The sequence below is a fragment of the Falco biarmicus genome, chromosome 14 (assembly GCF_023638135.1).
Source record: "Falco biarmicus isolate bFalBia1 chromosome 14, bFalBia1.pri, whole genome shotgun sequence".
Lineage (NCBI taxonomy): Eukaryota > Metazoa > Chordata > Aves > Falconiformes > Falconidae > Falco > Falco biarmicus.
Genome location: NC_079301.1, coordinates 3,255,056 through 3,276,865, shown reverse-complemented (window position 1 = coordinate 3,276,865; position 21,810 = coordinate 3,255,056). Strand labels below are relative to the sequence as shown.

At 37.1% G+C, this 21,810-nt stretch overlaps 1 protein-coding gene across 1 annotated transcript in view; it reads left to right on the top strand.

Moving 5' to 3' along the window:
- The window catches only part of CHM (CHM Rab escort protein), a 70,167-nt gene extending 65,163 nt beyond the window's left edge, over positions 1–5,004 (top strand). The window contains exon 15 of the mRNA XM_056359337.1: positions 2,931–5,004. Within this exon, the coding sequence (XP_056215312.1) occupies positions 2,931–3,125 (195 nt within the window). The 3' untranslated portion in view covers positions 3,126–5,004. The remainder of the gene's footprint in view (positions 1–2,930) is intronic.
- The last annotated feature ends 16,806 nt before the right edge of the window (positions 5,005–21,810 follow it).

Sequence of the window (21,810 nt, the reverse complement as noted above, 5' to 3'; positions counted from 1 at the left end):
TTTGAATACACCCTTCCCACACAGCTTGCATGTACCTTCTAGACAGCTGAAGGAGGGAAGCACATGTAAGCTGATGTGCCTTCTATGCCCAAATCACTTTCATCTTCCTAGCAATGGGATGGAAATCTTCAGACGTTAAATATTTACAAACTCATGTATCAGAACACTTTAAAAAAAAAAATAAAAAAAAATCACTGTGTGTGTTAGTCTTGGAGATACCTTGGAAAATTGAATTATTTTCCTTTAATCAGTTCTGTGTTTACTGTTTTAATGATACTTCCCCTGATTTACGTTTTCATTACCATTAGTATTGCTGACTTCTATATGCCATGCTGTTTGTTTGTATTGATGAGACATTATTTAGAAGGCAAGACGCCACAACTTTTACAGATGATTAGCCATCTACAGCTCAGTATAGAAATTACTTGATTCTTGTTTTATTTTAATCTAGTGTTAAATTGCTAGTAAAATATTGAATTAATTTTGATCTCTGCAATTACTTACTCTGAGGATAGGCTAAATAAAATGTGCCATTTACGATTCCATTAAATTCTGTATGTATGGGTCAAGTAAAGCATCTGACTTTGAGTTTTCTATTTTTCAGCTGCTACAAGCTGGCACAAATTATTGTGTCCTAAAGTAGTAGTATGTTCCTTGAAGGAGTTCAGATTTCTGAGGCATCTTCATGTTCATAAGAGGAAGCAATAGAATTGGCATGGCAATATTTGTCCTTTAACCTGTTTATGTTTTTTTCTATATCTGGAAGGATTTCGGCGTTAGTAAAATGTGTTGTATTTCAAACTACTGTGAGTCTGGTAGTGTTCTCTGTAAAAGTTGCTATGAATGCCCATACAGCTTGTCTGCATGCCATCAGGGTATGTAGCTGGGATACAGTAAACCAGTAACAAAACAGAGTTTTATTCAAATTCAAACAGTTATTAAATTAGAGTATCCACACACTTGAAAGCTGGTACACTTAGTTACCAAATATTGAAGGAACTATTTACTAACTTAATTAGTTACAATAAGTATCAAGGTGTAATAACAAAGGAGCTGTTGTATTATTATTGGTCATTCTACATCAGCTGAATAAAACTTCAAAAATTGGTAGACCTGAAAGCACTCTGTACTATGAAGTTCCTCAGTTATAATCAATGCCATGATGTCCTGCGTAACGTATTGAGTATTTCCATGTTCCACCTCATAATTATGTGACTATTTTTGGAGTGGATATTTGCTGACTAATTGGAGTTCAAATAATTGTTGAGAACTACTTAGGAAATGTTTTGTCTGCTCTAGTTTGTCACACGTGTAGTGTAGAATGACACTTTTCTTCAGTACTCTATTAAATACAATAATAGTTGAAGTATATTTTCGGAGTCTCAAGGACAAGTGCAGACATGAAATAGAAAGTCTTTCTCTTGCCTTGAAAAAGTTAATTTGTATACTTTCTGCGGGATATTTTTATCTCCTTGGCCCTTAGACTTACTAGACAAGGTTTTGAAATTACAAAACCGTGTTTTTGAAGTAGAGAATAGATATATTTTTTTGTATTTTTTTATATACTAATATAAATAGTTTTAAAAGAGTTTTAAGTGGGTATGGAAGAGTGACATTCAGGACACAGAATGAAAAATTAAATTGAACTGAGAGTAGACAGGGTCGTTTAAGCAGTTAATAATGGAGTCCTACATCCATGTGCTGGTGATACAAATCCACTGCTGGTGGGCAGTGAAGTTTATCACAGAAAGCTGTTTGGTACATGCTCAATGATGTATTAATCTGAAAACAATTCCCTCTTGTCCAGGGTTCCACATCATGTAATCAGCCTTTGCAGTTGGCATTAACTGACCCTACTGTCAGCTTTTTCAGTGCAGTGTCTGGTAGCGGTATGAATATAAAGATTAAATGTATTCTTGCCTATGTGGGAGCTCTCATCACAGGTCGTCTTTAGGGCATAGTTTACTGAACAGACAAAATCGAGAGGCAATATTCCTTTGCCTTTAACAAAGCTCCTTGCATTCTTGTGGGTTTTTTTAAAGGCATTTTTTTGGTTCATTTTCTCCCAGGTTTTGTAGTTGTATTCTATATGTTGTAATAACTACCCTGATGTTATCAAGAACACATTTCTTTTTAACATCTTTCATTGCAGTGGTCAGAAAACTTGACTTTTTGTGTGTACTTAATTTCTAAACCTCAATGGCATGAAGAGTTAAGTGGCATTGCAAATTAAATCCTTGAGCTATATCTTAACGAGTAACTGAATTTTTATCTAATAGTTGCTTATGCATTTCTTTTCAGAAAGGCACAATTCGTGCACATAGGTGTATGCACAGAATACGTTGAAATGATAGACATGTTTTTTGAGTAAGTTAGAAATGTATTGCATACAAGTATATATTTTTAATTATAATGTTCCACTGGAAGAGAATAGTTCTCAGCTGAGCTATGTATGAGCTGTTCAGAAAAAAAGAAATGGAAATTGTTTTCTAATTTTCAAATTTAAGATGGACACCCAGGGTTTGCTTGTTATGGGAAATGGATTCTTCTCCCAGAAAAGAGGCAAGATCTTTCCCATGCTTTGCATTTGACTTCAGCTAGGGATATTTTTATAGTGGAAAAGATGATTTTGCTGGCAAAAAATTATCTTCGTTGGTCTCAATACAATGTAGAGTACCCAGCATTTTTTAATGCTCTATGCTGTGCCTTTCCTAGTAGAACAACGTAAAAAAATAGATTGCTGCTTCTTTTTTGAGGACTGCGAGAAGGAGTGGACTTCCTTTTGTAATTGTGTTTACAATACTGTCGAAGTATTAAATCACTATTGATTTGAAAGAACAGAGGTTAATCTTAAATATATGTAAACTATTGCTGCAAGGTATTACATTTCAAGGTAAAGTTTATTTTACGCTTCTTTTTTTCCTGAATAGGCTGAGACTATTTTCCAAGAAATGTTTCCTACAGAGGAATTTTGCCCACCACCACCAAATCCAGAAGATATTATTTATGATGAAGATGAGATTGCATCAGAAGAGTCTGGAGTCAGTAATTCTCCTGAATCCTCAACTGAGGAAAGCAGTAACAGAGGTAGTACTGCGGTTAAGAAGGAAGATAACGAAGAATGAATTAGCGTTGTTCTCTTAGTAGAACAGGAGGTTGACCCAAACTAAAATGTAAGGGAGGAAGGGTAAGAAAATGAGATTTAAAAACCCCATAGCCGTATTATTTGCAATTGCCTTACTTTCCTTAGCTTGAATAATCTTTCTTCATCTAATAATTTCATTGATAGCTGAGACATTTCTAAATAGTCTAGGTCTACCAGATCGTGGGGTGTTTGTAGCTAAATAAACACAGAACAAAGCATTTGAATTTAAAATGCTAAAATAGGATTCATGATTTGCTGAGATAATTTGGTTTTGATTTACATCTTGGAATAAATCCTCCATCTTTTAAACCGACAAGAAAAAAAAATGTGCAAGTTTGCTTACCAGTCAGAAGATGATCTTCTGATACTACGTATCAGAGTTCTGCTAAAAATCATTGGATTTGTGCTAATTAAACAGTTGAAGGTGAGCTTCACAACCTGTCCTTCAGAGTGGTTTTATGAATGGAACTTAAAGGCAATAATACTGGCGGTTCTGGAATGGCTTCAGAATATGTAATAGGTGTAATATTTAATTTGTATAATGAAGAATTTCTTGTACGGTTTTGAAACTGATGCCATAATATAAAAAGCAAGTATAATGTAATAGATGTTCCTCATATGAAACTACTTTACATCATATTTTTTTTCAGTAAGATCTAATAGATCATTAGTGACATAATTTACTGTAGTTGGGAAAATAGCATAGTTTAAACTTAATTTCCCAACAAAATTTAAAATCATAAATGGATTGTACCTGTTGTTACGTTTCCCTGGACTTCTTGCAGTGTTTGGGCCTTTAATAAGCCAGAGGTTAATTTTTTGAAGTATGGTGTCTGAGAAGTTCAGGTGATCCTTAAATGAGGTTTTCTGTGGTGGGGAGGAGGAGGGTTCAGCTGATCATTCTAAAGTTTTGTATTGATCCTGGTTAATAGGATTAAAATTAGCGTAGTAGCTGTAAATTATGTGTTTTGTAATGATAAAGCATAAACCATTTATATAATAAAATTTATTGAAGTATTTATAAGTAGTTTATATGAAAAATTACAAAATGAGAAAGCTGTTGTAAATGACCATGATAAACTTGCACATCTGAACAGTGCTTGAAATGAGGTACTCAGATGATGAAAAATATTCAGGATTTACTTAAAGATTTACTTTAAAATGTACACCCAGTAGTTCAGCAGACTATCTAAATAAAGAGATCGGTGGATTTTGATGAGTCGGGGTTTAAACTGATACACGAACGTAGATATTCTAGCAGTGCGTAAAGACTGTATGTAAATAAAAAATGCCATTGAGTAATCAATTTTCAGCACTGCCTGAACTTGACACACCCAGGCTTTTGTACAGTTTCGCATTGCATGTGCCTGCCTTTAAAATAGCTTCATGCCATAAAGGTTAATTTATTTTTTTACAGCATAACTGATACTGTTAACTTTACTTTGCCTTGCATCATAATACATTGTCCAATTTGCATTTCAAAACCCGTTTCTTAGTGTTTACGTTCTTTGTTTATTGGATAGGTACCATTGTATGTATAATCCCAAAGTCCTCAGAAGACTATGTCGTTGAAATGTTCCCAGTGTTAAACAACAGTTATCTTTGGATGCTTGTGATTGAGCAGTTATTTATATATAGTAATAAGCAGACTGCCTTTTAATTTAGCTGTAATTTTTATGTGTACTGGAAAGCATGAGTATATGGTAATTGTATCAAACATCTACAGATCTGTTGAAGAGCTAAGTGGAGGACCTAGTCCCTGTTTGTCTTTCAATAATAGGGATCATGGTTGAATTTTTCATCTTCTATGTTTACAAGGAAATCGTTTGATGAAAATTAAAGGTTTGCTTGCAAGTGCATTTTTCTGTGTTTTCTTTCAATTGCGCAAGAAAAGCAGTTCATTTGTTAGCTGAGATTTCCTGGTAATTCTGATGTCTACTTTCATCATGTTGACATCTGTAATAAGATTGAAGTTTATATGTGTGACAGTATGTATCTTAGTGCTTTGTGTCCATGTGAAGCAAAGTTTGAAAATATTGCAAATTTGATTTTAGATAAGACGGAATAATCACAAGTTGTAGGCTATGACTTTACACTACATTGATTGCTTAAAAACTGTTTTCATGTCTTGTTCATATGGTGAATGGAAACATAAAATGTTTTTCCTATGGTACTTGAGTACCCAATAGCTCACTTGCAATAGCAGTAGATTAGACTATTGATCTTTGTATTTTACAGAAATCATGCACTGAAATGCATTTTGTTCTTACTTTAAATTATTTAAGCATACAGAGTAAGGGTTAGGCTTACTTGAAGTAGTTTTTAAGGCTTGTCATACAGGATGTATTCAAAAGATAACATGACTTTTTAAAAACTGGCAATTTATCAGTAGGATTATTAATAAATCAAGTTAAAGAAAGATAAGGTTAATTGAATTTTTAAACAAGTAGCTGTATTATCCTTCAAGCACCTTGGAGCTCATACAATATTCACACCTTTTTTTTCTAAGACGTGCTTTGATATGTTTGAATTCCTTTTTTAATGAGTACTTTCTTTTTGAGTTGGTTAATTGGATTAACCCTTAATATTCAAAGAGTCAATTTTATGCCATTTTCCCTTCTGCTGTTCTATTGCCTTATCTGTGGGACTGCAATTAGTTACTGTTCCTTTGGAAGTATTTTCAGCCATGAAGCTGCTACGTCTGCTTTTTTTGGTGATGATGATGCTTAGGACCATTTGACAGGTAATCATTAGAACTTGGATCCTTGCAGACTATGGGGTCTTTTCTCCTATCATTGCAGGGGGATTTATGTAGGTAACTCCTATTAATGTTAATGGGACTTGCATGTGTAAATCCTCCTTGCATCAATGGGAAAATTGACCCCTGAAAAAAAATATCTTCATGTTAGACTTGCTGATTCAGAAATGTCCAAGCGCTGTCAGTCCCTATGTGGAAATGTGGTGGAGCATTTGCTTTGTGCCGTTTCACTGAAATGCTCTGAAGAGAACTTGGGGAATTTTCAGGGGTTAAGTCTTCTATATTGTGTTTTATATTTTCCATACACTTCCAAGTCTTGTCAGAGTAGATTCTTCTAACAATTCTTTTGAAGTAGCTAGTATCAGTTTCACTTTCTGTACTCAGGAGGTTGCGTGGCTCTTTTTGCTTCAGATCTCGCTGTATTTTAGGCCCCTCTCCCCTCCAGACCCTTTAACGTCAGCATTGTGAGTTGCAACAGCTTAATTTCAATAACAGTTTGCAAGTGAAATATTGATTAATGACAACTCAGAAGTATTAAAATACTGGTTTCATACAATAAGAGACTAGGTCACTTACAATCCATAATCTGTTAAAAGGGTAAAATTAATTTCAACAACACTTTTCCATGCTGGGAGTGGGAAAATATGTGAACTACCCACTTTCCTTGGGTGGTGGGAAGAAGAGAGACAGACAAATGGAAGTAGCTAAAGCAAGATTGTTACACAGGGAGGGAGGATGAAATGGAGGCTGTTTGTCATAACCTTCATGCTCCAAAATCAATTGACTCTTGCACTTTTATTTCCCATTTTGCTATGTGAGATTTCTACACAATTTCTAACAGTTTATGGACTATGGATAAAAAAATATGTAGGTGCTTTTAGGAATGAGGCAACAACAATTAATCAAGGCTGGAATGACATAAGTGGAGTAACACCTGGCTCATGCACTGAGGACTTGGCAGTACAAATAAGAGTATTGGTTGGGTTTTTTTATCTGTGGATATGTTTATCTATTCTTTATTCTTTGTTGCTCAGTCAGGTACTACAGTAGATCTTTTATATAATCCTCTGCAGTACGTTTTGGATTCTTACCTATTTGACAATTTTATATCAGTAGTAAATCTTTACCTTAAAAAGTAAAAATTCTGGTGTCAGAACTAACTTAGCTGCTCCAGAGAACTCTCCTAGCTTTCCTGCCATAATGAATGTTTTCTTCACCCATTAATTATCAATAAGCTCTGCAGATTCTGGTGGGTTGTCTGCTGTTGACTTTTTTTACTTAGGATTCTGTGACTGCAATTAATGCAGTTGCTAATTTTCCAATTAAGGGAGCAATTTACTGGGATCACGTCATGGAACTTAATTTACTTGTGTGTGTGTACAATTTTTAACAGCATTTTTTTAAAATAGTATTAATTAACTTTGTGTGTGTGCCTCTATATAATCTTACGACAAAATTTTTAACTCATAAAAGTTTATCATTTAAACTTTTGCAGAAATGAACCACTGTAAAATGTCCAAAAGTTAGAATTACCTGCTGTTACCAAAACTATCAGAAATGTGTGTGAGAGTTGTGGTGGCAGGGCAATTGCTTGCATTCCTTGGGTAAGCACTAATGCGAAGTATCTTTGGTAAGATGTAAAGTAGTTGTGACACTGGAAGTTTGAGACACTGATACAAAACGTTCGTTTATTGCAACCCAATTTAATAATAAGTTTGCTTCAATAATCAGATGGAAATCTTAGCTTAGGTTTGTATGATTTCAAGAATAACTTTTTTAATGTGATAAAAAGTTACCATAGAGGGATACTTTTAGCTGTAGAGGCAAGTAGTAGGAAGTGGTCAACCATGTGGAATTCATGTTGTCAGCTTCATATCTAGCAAAAAATTACTTTTGGTAGAAATAGAGCTTAATAGCAATTCCACCATTATGTTTATTTACAAGCTGCCAGTTCCTGTTTGTAAGAGTGAATGGTTCTTAAAAATCTGGATGGGGGAGCCAGGCAGGAATGCTGTAAATCCCCATGACATTTGAGATTTAGAAAGTTGACAGTGAAGTATCAGGAAGATGCAGTTGTTGACTGCATGGGAGTTCTGATCAGAGGAGACTTTAATAGAAAATACTCTTCCTGTCACAATTCTAACAGACAGTATATTTAAAGCTACTTGCATATATTGACAAAAAAGATGGAAGGTATCAACCTGAGTGTATATCAAGACCCAGATGTATTTGACTAAACAATGGTTGCATAGACAGTGGTTGACTCCAGTGTATATAATGCTGCTCAAGTGGCAGTTTTATGTAGGTGTCTTCTCAGTCTTGGGGAAAAGCTGCTTTGGGAGTGTTGCAAGTTTTATAACTGGCCAGTATACTCAGTTCGGAGGTATAAGTCTTCACTTGATTTTAGTTTTTCCTATTACCTGTCAAAAATTTTTTTTTACTCAAAAAGATGTAAGCATTAAGTAGAACTAAAATGCTTTCTTAGTGACAGTCTAATCTTTTGATTACCATGAGAGGCATGGCGCGAGGAGATTGTGCTGTTAATACATACAGATAATGCTGATTTTTAGGAAATCTCAGAAAACCTGCATTTTTTGATACAGATTTTCAGGATCTCATACTTATTTCTGGAGTGCCAACCCATAATTTGTAGTATATTTGGGTCTCTGGAGAAGGCTTTAGTGCTGTTCCTCTAGTCTGTATGGTTAAGACTTCAGTAAGTGGTGCGTGCCAAAGACTATGGACACTCCACCTGTCCTCTGAAACATAGGAGGCTTCTCTTCTGAGGTGTTACTGCATAATAGCAAACACTGCTGGTGGCTAATGAATGTGACTTCAGCTTTCATAGCCGCTTTTTTGCTTCTCCAACTTCAGCAAGCTTATTCTGTAGTTGAGTACTAGTAGCTTTATTTCATTCCTTTTCTTTTGCTCTAAGCATGGAACTGGACTTAAAAAAGCTTTTCTGTTGGAAGTGGTGGTTGTCTGCGTCCTGAAGCTATTGGGGTTATCCTGAAGCTATTGGGGTTAGTAAGTCGTATTAGCACAATGATAAAACATCTGGATAACATCATGCTAGACTGCTCATCTGTCTGGTTCACAAGCCATAAAACCACTTCCTTCTTGTTAGTGAGCTGGTATTCTGTACCTGAATTGAATGTCCAGATTGAGGAACGAGATTTTTAATTATTGGCTGACCTCATACTGGAAACTTGAGCCTAGAAACAGATAGCTTACAAGAGTCTTCTCTCTTAAAGAACAAAAAAAAACAAAAACAAACCCCCCAAAAATTAAGCTTTTCTTTAAGAAATCATAAATCCAAACAGTCCTGTACTCCTGTTCAGACTGTGTGCACATAAGAAACATTCAAACAGCCAATGTGGAATTTTAAAGAATCTATTCTGTTTCAAACCTGAGCATATTTCTGGAGCTCACCCAAGGGAAAGCCATTTAATCATGATGAGGGACCGGCTGTCAGACCAATGTAAGGAAACATTTCTCTGCTCTGGGAACTTTTCAGTACCGTGAAAGTCACTGCAAGTCATGGTTGAGTCCTTTGTTGTGAATAAATTATCCAGTGAATTCAGTCTCTGTCCTGTGCAAAAATCTGTGTAAACCCTAGCTAAGTACCTTCAGTGAGTAATTATTAGATTATAGATTATCTGGAGAGAATCCACTCTATGATTCTTAGAGCAACTTATTACCTAAGTCATGTGGTGTTTTCCTGCCCTATATTTGGATGCTGAAATAATAGATAAAACTTAATTTTTAAAATGGTACATTTTTTATTACGTCATATATTTTTATGACAGAAAAATAAAAGGCTTTTATGAAAAACAACAAAAATGCTATCTGCTATTAAGGATAAATAACTTACTTTGGTGACAGTTGTACTTGATGCTTGCATTTTCATTCCATAGAAGTTTTAAGCCAGGAAGCCTTAGGTTACCTTCCAGACTCTGTCTGAATCTAAAATGAAAATGTGAGCACGGTAAAAGCTAATAGCCCTCTCAGTTACATTTTAAGGACATATTCATCTCTGCTAAGATAACACTTGAAATGCACACTGCATAGAGTATACATTTAAGGATTTGGTTTGCATCAAATCTCTTCAGATGGCCTATTCCAGTCTAATGTCTGAAGTGATGTCTGTAAATGCGTGCATGTGCACAAGTGTAATAAAGAGGGGATTAAGCAGTACTCAAATGAAGAGTAATAGCGAGCGGTGGGTAGTGTATCAACTTGGGATTTCAGACAAATGAGTGTATTTTTTGGCTCTGGCACTGGTTTCCTCAGTGAACCTGGTTGAGTCATCTCCCTTTAATGTCATAGTAAAAAGACGTGAAATGGTGACAGGTATTTTCTGAAGCCTTTTGAGAGGTCAATAAAATATAAAAGTAATATGTATTTGAGAAAGAAAATGAGCAGTGTTAATGATAACTGTAAAAATGGATAGCAGTAATACTTGAGGTGCAAATGATTCTGAGAAAAAAAAATCAAATATAACTATTATAGCATGACTGGGATAGCAGATGTTCTGTCAGCTAAGTCCCTTTTTCCATCTCTGACATTTTCTGTTTCACAAGTAAGGTTTCACCAATCAGTATAAACTCTTTGTTTACCACTTAATAAAAATAACACAAAATTACACCTTTTCTTGAAATCTTTTTCTGATTATGCATATTTTGCTGGCAGATTGTAATACATATTGCTTCATTGTTTAATTAGGACTTAATGCTAATGTCATTAACATTCTATGTGATAATTCAGTACGTTGCCTATTTATAGACATAATGGAAGTCACAACTTCTTTATAGTAAGGTGCTTTCAACTGATATTAAATTAAAAATAAAGTTACTGTAACCTGGCATTAGCTTTCAGTTTCATTGTCCATAGTCCAGTGAATCTGAAAAATACTCCTACACGCACTAAACGAGTTTGGTTTTTTTAATTATCAATTATTATTTTTTTAGTAGAGCCTAACTCATCCTTTCCTTCGAGAAAGAAAAAAGAAATAGACTGAATTAAGCAAGAATCTCAGAAAACTGAGATCTGAAGTTTGAAATTACTTTCCTCCTTGAAGACCATTTGGAGTTATGACACTGAATTTAAGTAATCAAAATCTTATCCAAATTTTATTCTGTGATACTGCTCATAAATCAGGTAATTAGGCAGCGCTTCACCTTTCAGCTTATTACCACAAATATGGATGTGTGCTTTATCTGTGATTATAAAGTGCAACATAACCGCTGAATTTTGTACTCCATGGTATCTCTTTAGTATGGACAACTAATTCCACGGATTTCTTTCTACACAGCCTTTTTCTAAGCATTGGTAATATCCTATTTGCATAAATGATCTTTCCTAGAAAGGATTTTAAATAAAAGCGGACAAAAATGTGAATGAAGTACACTTCAAGGAACTCCTAAAATTGTGTTATGGCCTTATTTTGGATAGTATTTCACCTGTTGTCCTTTTGTATGTAACTTATAGATACAGTAAGTACACAGCAAACATACTGTGCACGTTCTTATTTCATTCCCCTTTTTACAGCTTGAATTATGTGTGCCTGTAGGCCTCTTTTTCCAGGCTTTGTAACGTGTACCAGTGTAATTAAACGGGTCTTTTCATTGTGTACTCTACACTCTTTAATCTGTGAGTCAAACGTGATCAAGGAGGTTTAATGATGCCAGGCCAGTGAATAATACTTGAATAAGTGGGAAATAATAGGAGGTAAAGAAGATGAATAGAAGGTGCTGCTGGTTGCCTCCCTCCATTACGTACACGTGGGGGTGTGCTGGTGGCGGGAGTGGAGTTTGGTGAGAGGTGTTGAAGCGGTGTGTGCTCCGTGGGCTCACAGGACGCACAGAGAGGCTGTGGCCTCCTCCCAGCGAGGCTGGCGGTGGGTGCTCACCAGGCGGGGCTGGAGGCCACCAACTGCCCTCACCGACCCAGGTGGCCTGGGCTGGCGTGCCCAGCCGTGAGGGGCCCTGGGCTGGCGTGCCCAGCCGTGAGGGGCCCTGGGCTGGCGTGCCCGGCCGTGAGGGGCCCTGGGCTGGCGTGCCCGGCTGTGATGGGGGCCCTGGGCTGGCGTGCCCGGCCGTGAGGGGCCCTGGGCTGGCGTGCCCGGCCGTGAGGGGCCCTGGGCTGGCGTGCCCGGCCGTGAGGGGCCCTGGGCTGGCGTGCCTGGCTGTGATGGGGGCCCTGGGCTGGCGTGCCTGGCTGTGATGGGGGCCCTGGGCTGGCGTGCCCGGCCGTGAGGGGCCCTGGGCTGGCGTGCCTGGCTGTGCCGGGGGGCCTGGCTGGCGTGCCCGGCCGTGAGGGGCCCTGGGCTGGCGTGCCTGGCTGTGCCGGGGGGCCTGGCTGGCGTGCCCGGCCGTGAGGGGCCCTGGGCTGGCGTGTCCGGCCGTGAGGGGCCCTGGGCTGGTGTGTCCGGCCGTGAGGGGCCCTGGGCTGGTGTGTCCGGCCGTGAGGGGCCCTGGGCTGGCGTGCCCGGCCGTGAGGGGCCCTGGGCTGGTGTGTCCGGCCGTGAGGGGCCCTGGGCTGGCGTGCCCGGCCGTGAGGGGCCCTGGGCTGGCGTGCCTGGCTGTGCCGGGGGGCAGGCCCTGTGAGGGGGGGCAGGCGTGCCTGCCAGCAGCGCTGAGGAGGGCCTGGGCTGAGGAGGGTGGCACTCGGCTGCCCTGCTGAAGGACATGGCACCCCTCGCCTATCCACTTCACCCTCATCGGGCTTCTTCTGTCCCGTACATATTCGGTTCCTTCAGAGGGAGGAATAATCCCCCGTCCTCCTAGGTGGTTATGCCTGACCTTGCCACTTCCTTCTTGAGAAAATACGAAGTAGTAAACCAGTAGTAAATTTGTGGTGCAGTACTATGCAGGATGGTGTAAGTGAAGGCCTGGGGTTTTGGGTGGCTCCTCTGAATCTTCTGAAGCTTTGCAGTCAATAAATAATGGCTTCTCTGGCCACGGATGGTCACAGCCAAGCAAAAAGTACTGCTGCAGCACTGGGGGTTCTGCCTGTGCCCACAGTCTTCAGCGCCATGGGAGCTGAGGTGATGAACCGGCCTTGACCAGCTCATCCTGCACAGGGAAATCTACATACAACTCTGGATGCAAAGCCTGGAATTCTGCGGATTTTTAGAGTAATATGAGGTGAGTTTTGAGTTCCTTGTAGGCACTTCTGTGGTTGTCATCTTTGATGATTTTGAAAAGAAGTGTAAGAATTAAGCTAAGAAAATGGTTCTGTGGACTGGACCTGCACCTCTGTGGTGCTGGGCTGGGAGGCTCTCTCCAGGAACGCTTCAGCAGTGCTGCTCTCTGAAGGAGCTTCCTTTAGTGTTGAGCCTGGTTGAGGTTATGGATGCTCTGGTAGCTTCACACTGCAGGGCTTAAGCCTATTCTTATGGAAATCAATAGATGCTTTTCTTACAAAGCCACTTGGAAAAGTTTTTAAAGGATTATTGGAAGTTTTGGATTACCACAGATGTATTAATTCTGTTTCATTGCATCATATCTGTTGCTGGTAAATTAACAATATGTATGAAGCCAGCCTTAAAACATTGTTCCTTTGTGAAGTCACTTTAAAAAAAAAAAAAAGAATAAGCAGTAAGTAGGAAGGATTTTTCAAAAATGTGTATTTTTCTCAGAGTAATGTTGCATCCAGACTAGAGATTGCTGCTTCTACTGAGTTGCATAATGAAAAATCAATCAGTTTAATGGTTGACAAACTTTGACATTCAAATAAAAATGTTGCTGGTATTTTCATAAAGACCTGTAGGCAAAACTAGATTCAGTGACTTTAATTTATGCAATAGTAAATGTCTGCCAAAACATTCTACAAATGAATGTATAATGAGGCAATAATAACTGAGGAACGGAAGGAAAGCAAACAGAGGCCAAATTTCTCAGTTTTTACAGATTATATAATTTCGCAAAGCCTTTCAATGTAAAATACATTTTTACAGCATCCTTTTGAACAACCCGTCCTGTTTTGAAAGCAGTTGTTCAAAATAATCAAAACACATTTATCTGAAACTGTTGCAGTATCAGATTATGATGTTTAGTTTTTCTGCTTGTTTGGTCTTCTACCCAGGCTGCATCCCCTTCTCGACCACTTCTCATCTTACTGTATAATCTGCAAAAGCTAAATAAATAAACAAGTCTTGTTCATAGTGGTTCTGTTAAATTTTTCATGTGCTTGTGAGCAAAAAGAGGATAAGAGAAGTCAGAGAAAAAGAAAACGGCAAAAGACTTGACAGGCTGCTGGTTGTCCATGTGTTCTGACTTTCATTTTTTTAATTGTCTTTGATTCAGAGAGGAAAGAAATCCCAATAAGGGAAAGAGGACACCTTCATTCTTCATTTCTGCTTTTAGTGTATGTTTGAACACAGTGCTCAGAGGAAGAGCAAAAGGAGTGCTGAACCACTTTCAGCCTGTAGTCACTGCCATCCTAGAGACTGCAAATGGCTAAATAAATCCCGTTAGCCTACGTTCTTCTTCAGCATTGTCTAGCTACAAGCTTTTCAGTATCATTTAGTTTAATATATTCCTTCTTCCAGTCACCTTTATATTGCTTTTCCCTTGCCCTATTCCTAGATGCTTCTTCGAAGTTTTCCCTCCTAGTCGAAGGATAGGCTTCAAGGACCAACCAGAGGACCTTCAGTTGTGTGAATGGTCTCAAACTGGGAGACTGAGGGGCACAAAAGATTGAATTGGAGAATTGGTGTCTTGGAGGTCCTGCCACTGACTGAAATGTAATACATTTGAAGTACAATTCCTTTTACCAAAAAATACACTGTTTTTACCCATACCCTTTGATTTCAAAGCATGGCTGGCTGTTACTCAGGCTCTTGCTCATACGGATGGCAGCGTGTTTTGGTTGTGACCGTGTGTGTTGGCTAGTTGGGCTGTTTGAATGCAGGTCTTTGGGTGCTTCGTTACTGTCAATAGAAGTGACTGCGAAGCTTTGCCTTGCTTCCCGCCTCTTGGCACGTAGCCACTTAAATCTCTTAAGTTTTGCGCAAGGTCCAGCTCCCGTTCCTGTATGCTCTGTGTGCTTTTTCTTATTCTTTTTGTTGTAGTCACGCTAGCTTGATCCAACTCATCCTTTTTCTTCATTTTCCTTTCATGCGTTATCCCAAGCTTTGAATACCCTGTTAAAACTGACTCACAAGATTACTAATTTTTTTTAGTATAATTATGTGTCTGAATTCAAGATATGAACTAAACTAGATATAACTTTTACTGTGTTGTCTAGTGGGGGGGTATGTGTGTGTGTAGTTACTCCTCCTGTGCTGTGTTCCAGTCCTTACATGATAACTTTGCAGCTTTGCAGCCACCTGCCCTTGCTACTTCAGTTGTCGCCTGCCTCTTGTTTGAGTTGGTTATGTTGTGTTGAGTTCTTCAGGGTAGTGACTGTGTCTCTTTGTTTCAGTAATGTCTAGTAAACTTTGTGGTGCTATATTCAATAATGTGACTGGTTAATTATGTGTTTTGCCATTTCTTTTCTCAAAAGAAATAATCATTTTCATTTTTGTTTTCAGGAAGTTCAGGAGAGTATTCTCTTTTCGTTCCACAAAATTAATGATAATTATGCTTCTTTTCTACTTCTAACATTTTTCTGATCTTTGTCTCTATGTGATGACTGATTTTCAGTATCTGGTTTATAACTAGCAAAACCAAATTGAAGATGTTAATTGATTTCCCTACGGCCATAGATAAAGCCCACATTAAAGCATTGTTCCTGGTTTTTCCTTCTAGCTAAAATTAGAGATAAGTTACTCCATACTTTTCGTTTCTATAGTAATCTGTGTGAACTTCTAGCGTTTCTCTATCAAGGTTGAGTCTCTGGTACATTTTACTGAAGAGCTTTCCGTTACCACAGACGTTAATACATAGATGGAAGATAGTATGGTAAATGTCTATTCCCAAGTGTAAAAAGTTTTTGATAGGTTGTTTTGTTTCTTTAAATATAACCAGCTGTAGTGTTTATTTGTACTGATGTATCTTAGGTGTATTTTATTATTTTTAGGGGGGAAATGTTACTCCATGTTTACACTTTGGAAAAGCTGTGGCAAGGACAGAAACATAGCCATGGCTCAAAGAGGGACTCTGTGCTTTTGCAGTAGGGTTCTGGGGCTTCTCAGCTGTTTTTTTAGCAGCATGTGTGGTAGGATTGGGAGCTACTGAAAAGAAGGTAAAGCCTGTTAGCTGTCGTAGTATCGATCATAAGCACGGGAGCGTGTATATACTTGGGTATTTCTTTCCCTGTCATAGATGTGAATGAACTCTTAAGGCACATGGGGTTTGGTACTTAAAAGCTTAAACAATTACTCATGAGGACACATGTTTTTTCTTAGTGTTTGGGAGATTTATGCTTCCTGTTGACGCAGCATGAAAGGAGCATGCATGTTGTGTCTAAAAAGTAAGACAACATTTGATATTTACCGTAAGATGAAAATGCATTAAAAACCCTAAAAGAAAATACAAACTTGAGGAGGCAGTAACTGATTGACATCCATGGATGTCATTTTTCTTTTGTGATTCTGGCCTTTCATGCATTGCTAAATGTCATCCACAGCTATCTGTTGTATGTGTCAGTAAGGAGTACAATGTGACAGCTGCCCTTCACTGTTCCATAGCATCAATTCATTCAGTAATGAGCTTCTGCATGGTTTTATCTTTGTTGTCTCTTTCATAACAGTTCAAAATAAAAATAGATAGTGATTACAATGGATGCAGAATTCTCCCCAGTGCCAAGGTCTTGAGTAAGCAGCTCTATGCACTAAATAAGCTATTAACAGTAGGTCTTCTCCTTCTTGGTGTGGTGCTGTAACATATGTGAACTTCCTCAAGCACATTGTGGATTCGTTAACACTATCACATTCTGTGCAGTGAGATAGAGATATATATACACACACACTCTTCTAGCCAACGTTAACAGTAATTTTAAAAATGTTTTTCTTGTTCGTAAGTAATACTGTATTCTGAACATAATACCTTCAGAATGGATGTATGGATAGAAATGCTGGTTTCATATTCTGAAGTTTACCATTTTTACTGGTAGTATATAGTTTGGAGCGTATATAACAAGCACAGGTGGAATTGAGTTTTTAGCTAAGCCCTCTTCTTATGATCATCGTTACATGAGTGCTTCTAAGGAAATAACATTTATTCATTTTATGTCAAGAAATATGCACTCCTTACTGAAATGTTTTTACAAACAATTGCTCTAACAGTGTATTTTAAAAACTATTGTACGCATTCTGAATCTTTTGTGATTCTACTACTGCTGTAAGTTTAAGAAATATTTTTTAAGTTATTCATAGGCTTAGCTATGATATATTTGGTCATCTTGATAACCTTGTTAAGCAACAATTGTCAGTAATTGGTTTTTTTTTATATAATTAATATAGTTAGTAAGTGCTGTAATCTAATATGTAAAAAACATAAAATACAAGATTTTTTTCCAAAGTTCTAATTTATAAGTAGATGCCTGACTTCAGTCAGAGAAGAGGCTGGTATCAAATACTTGCTTCTGCCTTTGAAAACTTTACCCCTAGAACTATTCTAGCAAATGAAGTGATATGCATAGTATATGTTCTTGCTTTTTTTAATTGACTCAGAGCTGCTCAGTTGCAGCAGATGTGCTACTGCAGACAGTTGTTGGGAAAAGTCTTTTCTAATGTTAGAGGCCTGTGATTTTTGAGCCAGAAGGACTGAATTCTGTCACTTTACAGCTCTGAAGTTCTGAGTACCTTCATTTTCAGACTTCTACGTCTTTGAAATTGTAGGTGGTACAGATTTGGCTTAAGTTGTTCTTCAAAAAATGTCTTTTATCCTAAACTATAAGGGAACCAATATCCACAGAATATGAAAATGTCAATCAAAAAGGCTTAACTTCTTAAATGTGTTGATTTGCATGGCTATATAATTTACAATAAGTATCAAACACAGTATAAGATACATAATAAACTAAGATTAATACTGCTGATCTACAAAATGAGTCTACTTCATGAAAGTTATGCAAAAGATTACTGAAATGAGACTGCTGTTGGCTCTAAATTCATACAATGTCCAATATATTGAGTATGTATTGGGCCCCCAACAAATTGAGTAGTGGGTATTTCAGATGTTAGATGAGTAGTTAACATTTATTTCTCTTTACAGTGATGTAGTTCTAGGTGTACTCACTAAGCTTTCTGTAATGTCAGACAATGGCAATTTATGTGAAAAATGAGTTGCAGTGCATTTTTTGCATACCACCATCTTTTTTTCATTGCCCAAATGTAAAACTACCATTTAAAAGAACTTGCAGAGTACTTGTAGTGAACAGGAAGATCGGGAAACACTGAGTTACATGATGAATAAGAATGTGGGTGGGGGTTAGAGTCAGTTTATCTCCTGCTACAATAGGAGTTACATCAAGTGGGATTCTTCAGGTTCTAAGCTAATTGTTCATTAGCTACTATATCAATTTGGGTTTCATGTGAAAAAACAGATTCTAATTACATTTTCAGTCTAATGGGCTCCTAGGTGAAACTTGCCTGTAAAGAGTTACTTGGGTGTTTTTCAGTGTTATTTTAGCTGAAGTTAATGTTTGTTTAAACATACTTTTAACACCAGAGACTTGTCAGAGAAGAGATCTAACTTAAAAACATTTCTGAAACTCTGTACAAGAAGATAGATTTAGCCCTTTGAGATGAAGAACCGTTTTATTTTTCTAAACTTGAAGAACAGTTTTATTTTTCTAAACTCAGCTTCAGTTTTGGCAAAAGAGCATCCTAGATTGCTCTTTGGTAAGTTGAAACTTCATAGCTGAATACCCATCATCACACTAATGTGTGGATACATCACAAGTAATTAAAAATGAAGCAACAAAACTTTCTCACTTCTTCCTGACTAAAGCATGTTTCTCAGCAGTAGAACTAAACCAGTTTGCTAACCTCCAGCACTTGTGTCAGCAGCAAAATTGAAAGTATTTTTTGTCACCTGCACTGCTGTCAGCAGAAAAAAAATAGAAAGTAGAGGAACATAATTTCAGCACTAACATAAGTATCAGAATGATTTACCTGTCTGTTCTGCTTCACTTTCATCTCAGCTTTCAGGGCTTCATTCATCAATCTTTTATTTACACACGCATATCTCATTTTTACACAATTTCTTTCTCCCTGACCAGATGGCTGCGTTGTCTGCTTGGTGTTCATCAAAGAGAATGAGAAAATACATGTATGTGTAGTGTCATCTGGGTAGGATTTGGCTAACTCTGTTTTTCAGCAGCAATTTTGTAAGTATTCAGATAATGAAAAAGAACACTTAGATGTTTCAGAAAAATACCACAAAATTCTCAGACTTTTCAATGCATTACTTTTTTTTTTAATCTATATGAAAATATTATCTCTTAGTCGGGGCACCAGGTTTGTTTCATCCCACACAGCCATTTAAGTGGCAGTAGTTTAGTAGGATTAATATAAAACTGAAAGCTGGTCAAAAAAAGAAAGTTACATCTTAAATAGAAGAAGGAATTCTTTCAATATTTTTTTTAATTGCTTATATTTATTTGAATAGCATATACAAGTGCTGTAGTAGTTCAATTTGTATTTTATCTGTAGTACCCATTTTGCCTGTATACAATTCTGGTTTTAGAACAAGCTTAGTGAGTTTGCTTCAATGAGCTTTTCTTGAAATGTGTAGAACTTTTTAGGAAGAAGCTTGCTTGTTCTATTCTTAAAATGCTTTCAAATCTTACTTCTGCTCTAACTTTTTGCAAAATTCTTCTTGCTTATTCTCATGTAACCTGTCTTGTCTGCAGTATTTCTAACAGATATTTTTTTTGTTGCATTCTTAACTTCTGAAATACTGTTCACATATAAATTTAACCTATAAAATTTAGCTTTACTGTGATCCATTAATTTTTGCACCTTGTTTAAAATCTAATATATACACAGTAGAAATAAATATTTAGCAATAATGTTTCAGATTTTTATGAGTCCCATCATTGTAAATTAGGTATTTTTTAAGTGTTTATTTGCTCTTTTTCTACCAGACTTAATTTCTAGCTTTTGTTTGATAGTAGAGTTTGTGATTGGTTTGGAATTACTTACAGGCTGATTAACTACTAATCCCAGGCAAAGAATGGAAAAGAGAAAGTTTGTAGGGAATTGTCTTCCATTCCTTTTGATAGTCAGCATTGTATTAGTGATAACACGGATGATTAGATTAAATTTATATCATTCTTCAATATTAATGTTCATAAAGGTATTTGTACAGATGTAATATGTATTTTAGATGCAAGTCATTGGCTTTGCTAGAACACAACAAATTATTAGAGTATTATGAATAGAATACATGTAGAATGGATTTAAATCAGCTAAGAGACCTCACAAAGGCACTAACAATGGGAAATGGTCTTTGAAAGGCAGTAGTTTTGGTAGGATAGAAAAGTATTATGTTCTTCAATATTCTTATCAATAATGTAACATAAATATTGTACTACCACTCAGAACATTTGCCACTGACAAAATGATTATGGCTTAATAAGCATTGACAAGGACAGAGCCATTACGCATAGTAATACAGCTTGTAATGGTAAGCATTGGCCATTATAATAAACTAGATGTTAATGCTGCTGTAGTCAGATGTATTGTTGTAGAACAGAGAAAATAGGTTATAACTACAGAATGGACACTATGTCCAGGAAGGAAGTGACTTTGAAAAGGCTTTAAAAATAATGGTAGTAAACGACTCAACAGAAACTCCAAGCAAATGCTATGTAACATAGGATAAATTTGATAATACTACAAACATTATTTTCTGCACTGCTGATGCTAGTATGTTTTCAGTTTTGATTCTGCAGTGTGTTCTCATTAATTTTAGTATTTAAATTGTAAACAGTGTTGAAGAACTTACAGAATGTAGAGAAGAGCTTCAAATATGAGTCAGGCTAGAGGAACACCTGCAAATTAGAGACTTCAAGGTTGGCTTGCTGAGCTACTAAAAAAGGATTTAATAGGATAACTGTTAGAGTACAAATAACTTCATTGGATCAAGGTTTGTGTACTAAAGTCTCTTTAACACAAACACAGCAAGGACTAGAACCTCAAGCAAAGTAAATTCGTAACTGAAAACTGTGAAATAAAGCAACCAGACAGAGTGATGGCTTTTCTTTCTCAAGAAGTCTTCGAAGTCTGAATTGCCTTACTGTAAAGTATGTGCCCATCCAAGGCATATAATACATTTCTGGAATTAAAGACTGAAATTCAGTGACTGTGACACAGAAATCAGAATAGCTCGTTTAAAGTGAAATTCTGCTCTTAAAAATACATGGGAATTTCATTTACTGAAGAGGTATGTTGAAAAATGGGTGCAGAAAAACAGTGCCTTGAAACAGCAGTTCTCTCTGGAGAAATTGGAGGAGTTGAAGGGAAAATGCCCAAACTATTTGCTGTGGTGATTTAATCTCTTTTACAACAACTTGCAAAACTGTTTTTACTTAGACTGGGAAAGAGCTGATGGGCATAAAAGAGCGCAAGAAACTGAGCAGAACTGAGAGAGGTTTTCTGTTAAATGAGAAACAGAAGTCACTGAAGTGAAGCTAAACTGAAACATAGCCCTCTCCTCTCTCCTTTTATTCTTTCCAGTCAGATTGCCTAAAGAAGCAAGCTCTTCCTAAACTGGAATGTAAGAAAAATATGCGTTTATATCAGTTATTGTTTTAATGTTTTTAGAAGTTTTGTATGTACTGTTGTAGATGGCTTTTGGCTCTGATGACAACTGTGTCATTTTATACCATTTAATACATATTTCCAGAGGAAAAAAATATCAAATTGAAGTATAGTCTGATTTGAAGCTGGATACATACAAAATTATGGCTCAGGGCTGACACTTGGAGAGAAATACAAAGTTCTCTGAAT